Source organism: Xiphophorus hellerii, chromosome 9, assembly GCF_003331165.1.
Source record: "Xiphophorus hellerii strain 12219 chromosome 9, Xiphophorus_hellerii-4.1, whole genome shotgun sequence".
Classification (NCBI taxonomy): Eukaryota; Metazoa; Chordata; class Actinopteri; order Cyprinodontiformes; family Poeciliidae; genus Xiphophorus; species Xiphophorus hellerii.
In genome coordinates, this window is record NC_045680.1 from 3,488,089 (window position 1) to 3,500,295 (window position 12,207).

The 12,207-nt window shown below is 36.6% G+C and overlaps 2 protein-coding genes across 2 annotated transcripts in view; one reads left to right on the forward strand and one right to left on the reverse strand.

Annotated features, from left to right (window-relative positions):
- Nucleotides 1-6,338, forward strand: part of raver2 (ribonucleoprotein, PTB-binding 2) — an 89,099-nt gene extending 82,761 nt beyond the window's left edge. Inside the window, exon 16 of the mRNA XM_032571710.1 lies at nt 359-6,338. Coding sequence (XP_032427601.1) covers nt 359-499 — 141 coding nt within the window. The 3' untranslated portion in view covers nt 500-6,338. The remainder of the gene's footprint in view (nt 1-358) is intronic.
- Nucleotides 6,339-8,859: 2,521 nt separating this feature from the next.
- Nucleotides 8,860-12,207, reverse strand: part of jak1 (Janus kinase 1) — a 32,921-nt gene continuing 29,573 nt past the window's right edge. The window contains exons 23-25 of the mRNA XM_032571709.1: nt 11,996-12,113; nt 11,299-11,409; nt 8,860-10,278 (exon numbers count right to left, since the gene is read on the reverse strand). Coding sequence (XP_032427600.1) covers nt 10,162-10,278; nt 11,299-11,409; nt 11,996-12,113 — 346 coding nt within the window. The 3' untranslated portion in view covers nt 8,860-10,161. The remainder of the gene's footprint in view (nt 10,279-11,298; nt 11,410-11,995; nt 12,114-12,207) is intronic.

A 12,207-nucleotide genomic window follows, 5' to 3' on the forward strand; every position in this document is an offset into this window, starting at 1 on the left:
TTAAAGAACACTCTACACAGGAACTACAGGACATTTTTAATATTCAAAATAAAACACAACAACCAAAAACAATAAATAAAATGGAAATAAAAACCTCACACACATCCGAAACCATAAATAAAATTAATGATCGTTTCTTTGTAAACAAAATTGCCCTTCAAAAACCATTAATCACCAGAATAGAAATGATTAAGGTCATTTTAACTGCTACAGGCTTATTCAAGCAAACATTGTGGGTTAAAATGACCTTTTGCCGAATAACTTTTTTTTTTAAACGGCTTTGAAACAAAATATTCTGATCCACCCATGGATTAAACGTTTTCACGTCCTTCCCGCCTGTCGTTTTCTGTCTCCTCAGAACCAGACCCGTGGCATTAAGAGGGACTACCCTCAGCTAGCGGTGCAGGAGGCGCCGCCATCGGAGGGCGCGTACATCGGGCAGCACTCCCAGGGCCTGGGGGGGCAGTATGCCGACTACTTCAAGAGGAAGAGGCTGTAGAGTGAACCAAATGACCTTAAAGCCCACAGCTTCAGGAGGGAGACACAACCAGCTGGATGTCACGGCTCCCTCTAGTGGCCTTTTCTGTGGCTGCCATTGTGCGTCCCTGCAGTAGGTGTCAGGTTGTGTTAAGTCAGGGTTGCAGATGGCCGGAGTGAAAACAAGCCATAGTGCTCTTTGATTTTGAAACTTTAGTACACTCTTTCACAGTATTGCTTTTGTCTTGTTCAAGCCTTAACTATTTATCTTATATGTCAGTTTCTCTGTCACTGTTCCTAACTAATATTATCCTGTACATCTTTTTTTTTTTCAAACATAATCTAAGCTAAAGTATATTATATGTGTGTGTAGAAGCTGCTTTTGTATTTGCAGGCAGCTGACCTGTCTGGATGCTGAAACTGCCCCCCACATTTGGTCCTTTCCACGTCTTTTTTTTTTATTTTTAAAAAAACTCAAATTTGATTCGTCAGTCAGACTGACATCCATTTCTTCTAGCTTCACTGCCTTTTATTACCCAGGACTCTCTCTAAACCTACCTGTGGGTGTGTGTGTATGTGTGTGTTTTGTGTGTTGCTTTGCTGTTATCTGTAGGAAGCGTCAGCCATTTCTATCCCAAGTTTTGGGAGAACATCAGGAAAAAAAGGGTCTAAATCGATCAAATTCCTTAATTTTGGTGAATTAAATGGAGTCCCTCAATAGTTGGACTTTTCAGATGTAGACTGAGGGAATAACTAAATTAACTGCTGTGTAAATATCGCAGTGTAGTATAGAATATATAAAGCCATGCGTAACAGACAATAACACATAAAATAAAGGGCGTTTTGATGCTCATTTTTGAGTGTGGTGTACAACAGAAAAAAATATTCAGCGTCAGATTTGTTTTGTCGATCTACAATATACTCTTATATATTTGTAATATAATATTCCGAGGCAGTTTAAGTATTGTATTAACAATAAGTCCTGATGAGACTTTAACGTAGTTATTTGGTTTGTTTTGTACTGTTTAAGCCAAATATTCGGGTGCAGTTTTCCTCCTCTGCTGTTTTTGTTGTAAATCATTTTCTCTCTTTTTTGTTTTTCTGAAAGTTTTGTTGAATCTGTAACAGGAGCTTTAATTTTATATTCAGCCGCCTCTTTCACAAAGCTTTGAGACTGTAGAAATGATTCAATGCAGAATCACTGCACAGCTAAGAAAAAACATCGCTGAGGCTTTTGCACGGGAACTGTTAAAATATTAATGGTTGAAAGTAATAAAATGGCTCCAGGAGGCTCCCCATCCCCGCCTTAAAATATATTTGTTTTATTTGGAGAAAAATAATTCAGCAGTTAAATTGAGCGATTGAATTAGCTCTGACATTTAGCAGTTTAATTGGATTTGCACAATGAACATACAGTTCTGGTACACTCATCAGCATGAAAATCATGTTTGTGGGTTTTAATGATTTACTTGAACTGTTTGTTTTTTTTTAATCAAATTCCTGGGTGATGTAAATTCAGTTATTATTTTCATTTGATAAAAATGTTTGCTCCTGAATTGAACATTTCCACTAGTATTTATATTTTGCAGGAAACTCCTTGCCATCACCCTAATCTTTAGCTCCCTTTACACACTTGCCATCAGTTTGAAATCTGGACTGGGTCGCTCCAAACATTAAACAAACTTCTGGTCAGAAGAAACATGTTGATAAAATTAAAACATTGTGTTTAAATCAGCAGGATCAGGATAGCACGTCCAGCTTGCCGTAAGTTTTGACCAACCAGAAGGAACGTCTCACTGTTTTACTAACAATGATTGAATGTAAGCTTGTGGTCAGAACTGTATGTTAAACAACAATGTGCAAAACTTTCCTCTTAATTTATTTGACCAGTTTAGTAGCAGTAGAGTCAACCAGATTATTTTTTTTTCATGTGATTAAGATAGTTTGTAAGAGTTTTTCTGTATTTAAAGTTGTAGGATGAATGAAATCTAGACTCTTTTTTTTTGCACAGTTAAAACCAGATATTTACATACACTGTACAAAAAAAAAAATACATAAACTTCTTTCTCTGACATTTATTTGGACTAAATAAGCAATGTTAATCTTGCTTTATATGTCGCTTCTGAAATAATGGCTTCCTCTTTGCTGGATGGCCTTTCAGTTCATGTTGGTAGAAAACACGTCTCATTGTGTATAATGACACGTTTACCAGCTTTTGGTCTGCAGTGAGACCAAAGCACTGTAAGCCGTCTCCTTCCTGAACAGTGTGACGGCTGGGCGTGTTCTGGGTGTTTATAGTTGTGTGTAATTGTTTGAACAGATTAATGTGGCACCTTCATTCGTCCGGAAACTGTAACCAAGGATGATCCAGGCGAGTAGAGCTTTTTCTGATACATTGGCAGATTTTATTTATTTATTTTTTTTACTTTGATGGATGCAGCGTGTTTGAGGTGCTGCTTTATAATCAGAGGCTTTCAAAGCCGTTTTACAGTCTGGACTTTCCCAAAGTATTTGAAAGTGCAGTAATCTTGGTGTATGTGATCTGAAACAGGAAACGCATTGCTTTTGTTGGACGGTGTATGTAGATAGCTGGTTTAATCTGGGTATAATGCTTTTTTTTTAAAATGTATTCCTTGCAAAAATGATTTGAGTTAGTTTTTGGTAATATTGTAAAGCCAGTACACAGAAAGCTTGTATAATGAGAGCAAGTTTGTTTTTAATCACAGTTTGAACATTAAACTTTAAGTGCACTGACTTTAAAAAAAACAAAAGGCAATAACCAAGGCTCCAACTACTGTCAAAGGATGAATGTATAAGGTTTTTATTTGAAGTCTTCAGCCATTCTAAACTGGCACTGGTTTATACACATGGTTACAGCTTTCTCATTTTTTCTATCTCTATTTTTTATGTCTTTGCATTTTGCTTATACATTTCAGAATTTTGTATCTCTGAGAACAATATCACTTGTATTGCCATGGCAGTAACACACACACACACACTGTGAAAACCAACAACAACGGCACAAGCAAAAGCAAACCCAGATGTGTTTGTCACTGCAGGTCGGATCGACGTGACGTTTACAGCCACACAGAAATAACGGGAGATCAGAAAGCTGAGATTCAGGTATTCTTATAAGGTGTTCAACTTGTAATGAGGGTCATTTTGGTCCAGTAAATAAAAATAATGACTTACCAAAAGTGAACCAGGTCACACATCATTCCCCTGCAGATCATCAAAAAATAATAAAACCCACATTGAAAATAACTGCTGTAGAACTCCTTTTATAAAGAAGATTAGAGCACCACTTTTCTTTTTTTTAAAATATTGATTCTCAGCTCAGCATAAGTTGTGGCAAAATTTTAAATGAATAAATGGTTTACTGTAACTGCATGGCAAATAACAGCTGGTAATTGTAATATTTGAAATGGAGAATCTACGGGTTACAAAATAAACTGTGCTGTTCTTTTAACATAAACTCTTAGCATTTGATACGGTGCAGTAATGTAAGCAGACAAAGCGCCTTGCAAAAGTTTTCCTACCCTTGGAATGTTTTCCAGTTTGTTTGTTTTTTAACCATAAAATTACTAACTTCAATGGATTTCATTAGGATAAATGGCTTTCTAAAATTAAAAAAACTGAAAAGTGTGGTGTGCATTTTCATTTAGTCCCTTTGAGTCATTACATTGTGAAACCATTTTTCACTGTGGTTACTGCTGGTCTCTCTACCAGCTTTGTATATTGATTGAAATTTGTGTTTATTCAGTTTGTGTCCATTCTTTATATATAAGATTTAGGTCTGGACTTTGACTAGGCCATTTTTACAGACTAATATGCCACTCTATCTCTGGCTGAATGTTTGTGGCTTTTATCCTATTGAAAGGTGACATCAGTACATTGAAGTTTGTGGATGGTAGGAGTAGAAATACTTTTGCAAGCCACTTCAACAGCATGAAAGAATTTATACTTCCTGATTGGAACCTTGTAAGCATCAAATTAGCTGGTCAGTTATATTGAATTTACTGCCCAAAAAAACCTGGGTTTTTAAATGTGCATACAAGTTTCATGCAATAACTGGAAAAAATATATATATATTTTTGGTGTCTGATCAGCTTCTGTCCCTGTATTTGTGCACTTGCGTGTCCGCATTTTTCACTTTTTTCTTTTTGATTTTCATTCTTGTTCTGAGAGCCTCCATCTTTAGCATTTATTGGAGATAAGACCTAACTACAGTGTGTATGTTTAAACCCTCAGATTATTTTGCTGAATTCGCCTCAAACGACCACAGAGCCAGTCAACAACTGGTGGTAATCTATATTCAAAACACTTAATTGTCATATTGGAAGCACTTTGCTGTCATCTGGTGGCCACAGTTTATATGATTGTCTAATTTTGCTAATTTTTATATTAAACCCCTAACTGTATCTGCTGGACTGTGCTGTATTCACTTAGACAATCTCTAATTAATTTAGAATCTCCTTGTCAGCAAAAACTATTTCTTGCACATATATTGTAAATAAATTCAGGTTTAAGGCTTAATCTAAATATTATTAACTTATAATTTGGCAGATTCCTTTTATTGGTTAAATATTTTACTTTATGCTTAAATTTTTTTGTCTAATTCTTCTTGTTATTGTCATAGTAATACAATTTATTAGTGTTGTGGATCCAAATGACTCAGTTTATGTTCGTAGTTTGGTTTTTGTAGTTTCATTCTTCTGTTTTGATTCATCACTTTGTCTCCTATTAACCCTCTGATGCGTAAGTGGGTCCTTTTTGACCCGATGAGGTCATCTTTTTGCAATATCTTTGTAATGAAAGGTTTTCATCACTTCATATTCCAGGTGTTCCTCAAAAAATATGTTACTGATATCATGCAATTAAAATTTTTAATTTACCTTTTATACATTTTAAGAAATATCATGTTTTATATTACTACCCCATTCTTCCGTGAGTGGGTCAAAAAGGACCCGCATTCATTTCCTATGGAATTTAATGGGGAATCTTTGTTTCTTACCAACTATGACTGTCAGGAAAACATTTTTTTGTCAACCATACACAACAAAAACATACACTGAGTCCTAAGTATTACCCCTGATAATAATATTATGATATAATATAATATTTTACACAGCAAGAACTTTTACAAATAATTATTATTTTAATTGCTTACCTTCCAAATGTCTGTGTGTGTCAATCATGAGCACTGTGACGGTGTTATTGTCACGAATCAACATATTAGCCTTCTTCAAAATTAGCCAACACTAACTATCTAACCAACTAGCTAACATTACTGCCTATACTTTATTGTGCATGTGTATTATTTGTCTGCGTGTGTCTCTGTGTGTGTGTCTGACACCCTTGATAAGAAAACCGAAAGAGAGAGTGTGTGTTGAATGACATGCAAAACCTGTTGATCAATGTTGTTCAAGGTTCTTTTATCATCTCAATAAATAAACTAAAAATTAATAGCTATATAAATAAATGCATAAATAAATGAGCTGGAAAAGAGTAGAGTGCCTTCTCCGGGTCAGGGAGGATGTCCTGCCCCAATTGGAGGAGTCTTGTTCACCAATGAGGGTTGCTGAAATGATTTTAGAGTTATACGGGTGTTGGAGCAGCACAGTATTGTTCAGATTTCCTCCAACTGCCAGATGATTAGACAGTTTCTGTTTTTTCTTGGGGCTGCTTATATTCTCTTTGGTTTTCCAGCTCTGATTGCTTGTGTCTTGGAGTATTATTCCATATTTTTCTCATGTTGCATGCATATTTGGTAACATTTCTGAACATTTATGCTTTCATTTTGTTTTGTCTTCAGTAACTTCTTCAAATAATGTTTCATCTATTAAAAATATTAGACACTTTTCTATATAAGATTTCCTATTTTTCACTTTAAGAAATGGAAATTAAAAACTTGACTTTTTGCAAACCCCAGACAGGAAACAAGTTTACCCAATCTGCTGGATCCCATAACTTAGTACTGATGTTTCTTTAATGTAAATGCATGTAATTATATTTGGGTCGACTGTAATTTACAGGATTGATAATTTTGTCTTCAGCCAGAAAATATGTAATTCCACATTAATGTTATTTTCACATTTAAAATTTGAGCTGAACCCATTTATTCTTTGAACACATTTATAGAATTTTAATGCATCGTTAATATCTTTCTTTAGGAGCAACAGCTTTCTTATGTTTTCTATAATTACATAGACAGTTATGAGGAGAAATTATCCATCATTTCAGAACTGTTGACTTGTGTGTGTTTGTATCATCGTCTCATCAGTTTGATGTCTCTGTGGTTTGACTTTGTCCAGTCTTTGTCTCAATACAATTTTAAATGACATTTTCATGTGCAGCAGCAAATTAGCCCCTCATAATGATGCATCCACCACCATGCTTAATGGTTTTTGCATTTTCTACTTGTACCTGCGTAGACTTTCAAGTAACTACTAATATTTGATTGAAAAAAATGCAATAAGCAAAGTTAGAGCTGATGTGCTGTATTTTAGGCTGCCACAGTGTTCTGTGTATTTGCTTAAAAATGTTATAATTATGTGTGTCATTTGGGTGGAGGGTCATGCTGATCTGTTGTATTTATAAAATGGTGTCCATCCATTTTATTATTTTACACAAAAGGGATGCTTCATGATTTAAACATCTGGACCCGCTGTTGGCTTTTGGTGTCCGCAGAGGCATTTGTGGGATAGTATTGTTGGTTTTATTTTATTTCCACCAAAAGATTCTTCACCAAACTAGACAGACAATGGGCTTGGATTCATTTCAGACTTCCAGTTTCATGTCTCGTGTGTGAATGACTGAAGCAAAGAGCATTTCCAGCCAGTATCTGTCAGTACATGACTAATCGTCTTCCTGTAAGAAGAAATCGGCTGGAGATGTGAGTAATTATAAATTAACACTCTGTCGCTCCTTCGTTTATTTGTTCTCGGTAGGTTTTTGTCTGCCGCCTCTTGAGTTGATTAAAACTTCTCAGTTCCGGCTGCTGTGATCCATTGAATTGCAGATAATGAACCGACGTTCCATCCACTGACACCGGACATTTGTCTGTGTCTCTCTAAAAATGAGTTCCTGGCAGGCAACGGGGAAATGGGGGAGACGGACTGAAAGAAAATTGGGGGAAAACAACTTCAGCTGCCTTCAGCCGCTCAGCCTGCAGGGATTATTCCTCCACTGTCTGCTCGCTCACTGAAGTGTGTGTTGTGTCTGCTAGACTACTGCGCTTTGCAGGCACCTGTAGAGCTGTCACATGTCTGCTTGATGCTTGGGGGATATGAACCAAACTGTGCGCTTGTTACCTGCAGAGAGAATTATTCTCAGTATCAACAGAGACATTATTAGAGATGCTAAACTGATAGACAGCATTACTTTCTCTAAAGTTTTCTTCCTATTTTGAGTATGTCAGTGTAATTCTGATCAACACACACATTAGCTGAAGCTAATAGCATGCTAGTGGGTGATTTTCTCTGAAATAAGGCGATGGTGGTCTGACACAACAAATAGATTTTTGGAGTAGTTAAATTAAGCAGAAAATCTTCGTTTCATACAGCTATTGAGAAACAATTGCTTCCTGAGGGCATGGACTGTGAACATTTCATTTGTTTCTTTCAAAAGATTTTCTTGGCTCTGGGGGCTTTATTTGACAGAACAGCGGGTTATGAAACAAGGGAAGACATTTGGCAAAGCTCAACAGGCTGGCCCTCAAACCTGTGATGCCATGTGCATAGATTGTGAGGCAGCAGCGCGCCCAAAAATTCTACCCAATCGCTAACGATTAGCTGTGGCGTATATAATGCACCAATTCGACACTATGAAGCTTACCGGAAATTCCCTGTGCTGTAAACAGTTCTGCGAAAATGGAAGTGCCCAGCGGAAGAACATGGTTGTTTTAATTCAATATATGAAAGCGTGATCAACATGGACTGAACGGCTTCATTCACTTCCTCCGCTGCCACTGCTAAAACTGCAGGTAATGACAATTCTGTCTGTATAAGCAGGTGGAATTGCTCTGTGAGTTTAGGTTAAAATTCAGACTTCCTGTTCTTGTTGTTGGGTTTCACAGTGTACTTGTGTGAGAATCTGCACATTACAGATTGATCAGTAGAGGCTGCACTTTGCAACAGTGAATGAACATGGAAGTTTCTTGATCACGTTTGCAATATTTATACACTTGGGTGTTTTTTTGACCAATTTAATGGTTGTAAATAATTTTCAATTGGCTATTTACTGGTCCACGCTAACATTTTTGCTTTTCAAGTTTGTTTTCTAACAAACTAGAGTTTGGGGAATTTTATATTACACTGACATTAATATTGTTTTACTGTTAAGATATTTCTAGAGTAGATTTGCCATGACATCACACTGCTGTACAATATAGAACCATTTTCATTTGAACATGCTGCTTTAAACTTAAAGAAAACTGAGACCTTTTATTTTTTCATTAAGAGTTTATGTCTTTTTTTTTCTTGAAAAATTATACATATGTTTTTTTTCTTAGAGCAGAAGGATTTGCCTTTTACATTCCTAAATAAAATGTGGATTAAAGCGCATCGTGTGAACTTGACCATGTCGTCTCTGCTTGACGACGGACCCATGGGTGGCATTTAGAGCAGAAAAAGTCCCTTCAGCTCCAAGCAATTCCACTAATGTGGATAAATACACTTTTTATACTTGTGGAGTATTGTGAAACTACATTAAAAAAAATTTAAAAAATAGTTAAATGCATAAACATGTTCAACCATAAAATGTGGGATTATTTTAAAACAAAGTCGCTTGGTTGGAGCAACTCCTGCCCATCTAATCTCGTCTCCCAGTGAACTTTGCAGCTGTTACTCTTGTGCAGCAGAACATTTACAGTATATGGGTTCTGACATGCCTCCACTTGCTCCGTGTAAGGCTGCAAAACAGATGGAAAGTTAAGCGCTGCTGCCCCCCAGTGTCCGTTTTAGAGACACTTTTCCTTAACCATGTCTAACATTACAGCATATTGGGCTCACTGAGCAATTGCACAATAAAAAAGATACAAACAAAAACACAGTTTATGTGCAAATGCAGGTTAAACAGTTGATGCAATGCAGGATGATGGTTTTTCCAATCAAGTTGGACATTTTCTAAGGCTTCAGACTAATTTACCCCAATTAAAATTGTGCTACTGATCTTTCTGTTAGACTGAAAGTCATACAGCTATTTGATTACTGTTTCTAATTTAATTCCACCTCTTAGAAGCTGCATTTGCACATCAAATCTATGTAAACCGATAAAAGTCCATGATGCTCAACTCGGATCGTGCTATTTTTCTCTCAAAGAAGGAGTCCATAACCCAGCACAAACCGTTCCTCCTTTCATGATGCCACGTCTTCAGAGCACTGCAGTATCCTAGCAGGTCCAGAAACATCAACTACTTTATGTAGAATATAAGATTCATTTCTTCATAAATGTTCGTCACAACAGGAAATATCAGGATTATAAGTTCCAAATGCAAAGGATCTAAAAGTATGGTTAGGCTATATATATTTTTTTGTTTTTTATCCCCCAATGACGCTGAAAGTTTATGGGCGATTGTGACAGAGGATTCCCTCTGCGATGCGAAGCTGAACGTGCAGCTAATGGTCCGATTTGGCAGCTTGCTCCTGGTCCCATGTTGCTTTCACAATAGAACCTTGTGGAGGTTTACAGGCTGTTCTGCTGGTGGTGCTGCTGCAGGATGGACAGCTCCTCAATCAGACGCTTGAAGGTGATTCTCCGCTCCGGAGTGTGCTCCCAGCACTTCCGCATCAGCTCATACACCTGGAAAATAAAAAAGGATTTGAAATACTTTCACAGTTTGTCTTAATGCAGGGCGGTGTCCAAAGTCAAGCCCACAACTGCAATGCAGGATACAAGTCTGCCACCCACTTAGACATGTGGCTATGTTTTGATGCATAAATTACTACTGTAGAGTGTAATATGTATGAACAATACATTGAGTATTTGTGAACAAGTAGTCAAATTTTAAAAAGCATCAGATGAATTATTCTGTCATTTGATTACATTGTAAAACTGAAAAATCTGAATACAACTTTATTTTGTTTTTTAGAAAAACCTTAATATATCAAAAAGCTGAATCATTTGAAGGTAGCTGAACATCTTGTGACTTGTTTGAAAGTTGAATGAAGTTGAAGTAGGCAGAAGTAGTGAGCTGTCAAAGAGCACAAAGATGTTGCTGATTTTTGTGGAAATCTAAAGAATTTCATTAGAACTGAATGTGCATAAAAGTTTAAATATTTACAAAATTGTAAAAGCTGAAATTACCAAAAGATATAGCAAAAGTTTTTTTGTTTTGTATTTTTTTTCCGGCTGAAGTATGCAGAAGTAAGAGCCAAAAAATGTAGAGAGAATCTTCAGTCTAAAATCTTACAATAGAAAATGTAGGCTATAAAACATTATTATTTACAGCTGACCCCTTTCTTTTAATGAGGCAAACCCACAAAACCCTTTTAAACCCTTCCAACAAAAAACTGACTGCTGTACTCAGTGTATTGCAGCTTAGTTTATTATTTTTTTCCCCGGCCTGTGAGTGCTTACTTAAAAATTTTGGCCCACGTGACAAAAAGTTTGGACACCCCTGTTTATGTTGTTAACTTGAACTTCCCTAAACCTCTAGACCACAATTCAGCCTTTGAAAGCTTTTAGTCAGGCTCTTTACACGGGGAAGCAAATGTTTGTTCTGAAACCGGCTCAGACAGATTGGAGTTCTGTCTGCTCACACTAATGTGAAGGAAACATTTTTAACGAAAGTTAAGAAAAATCATAAACGAAGTTACTTACACGGACAGGGCAAGATTCAGGACAAGCCAATCTTCCTCCATCCTGCAGAACATTCACCAAGCGGACGATGGTCATCTGGCCGTGAGCTCTCCCGATCATATCTAGGAAGCACTGTGAAGTTAAGGACAAGAGCAAATCGCAGAGTTATTGGTCATGTTTTCAATTACTCTTCAATATAAAAAGTTTAGTAAGCTATTACATTTTCTCATTATTTGTGCCTTTTTAAATGTTTGTTCTGTACCATAAAGACAAAATTTGCTGCTGTGCCCAGCTGTTTGTACTTTTTAAGATTTTAAAATGAGACTAATTGGATGAAACAATCTGAATATAAGAAAAATGGTCCAAACATTTCATCGCCAGGTTGTAAAAAAGGGGAAATTATGAAAAGCTATTTTATTAAATAACTGTCCATAAAGTTTCCTCTGTTCTTCAGTTTGGTTCTCAACATCAGCCACAGATAAAAGCTTGATGTCGGTGATGGATCTCCATAATAAACTAGACTTGCACCGTTGGCACAAACTGCTGCTTCGATCGCTTCTAGTAAAACATGTCATCTGCTTTTATTGGCCGAAGAATTGTGCCATCTGGCGCAGGCAAATAACCATGTGGGCAACGCACAGACAAATACAGTTGACTGAGTATGAATGTACATATGTTGTAATGTAGAATCATCTGAGCAGAAACGGGGAACACTGACCGTCATTGGGCTTTTGGAGGAATCGCAGTAGGTGATGATTTCATACATGGTCACTCCGAAGGACCACACATCTGAAGCAAGGTAAAACTTGCACTGAGTCAGACACTCAGGAGCATACCTGAAACACAGAAAATGGGTTAAAAAAGGTTTGTTATTCATATGTAAAGTCATTAAAAAAAACCCCACCAACAACAACAAAAACAAACAAAACA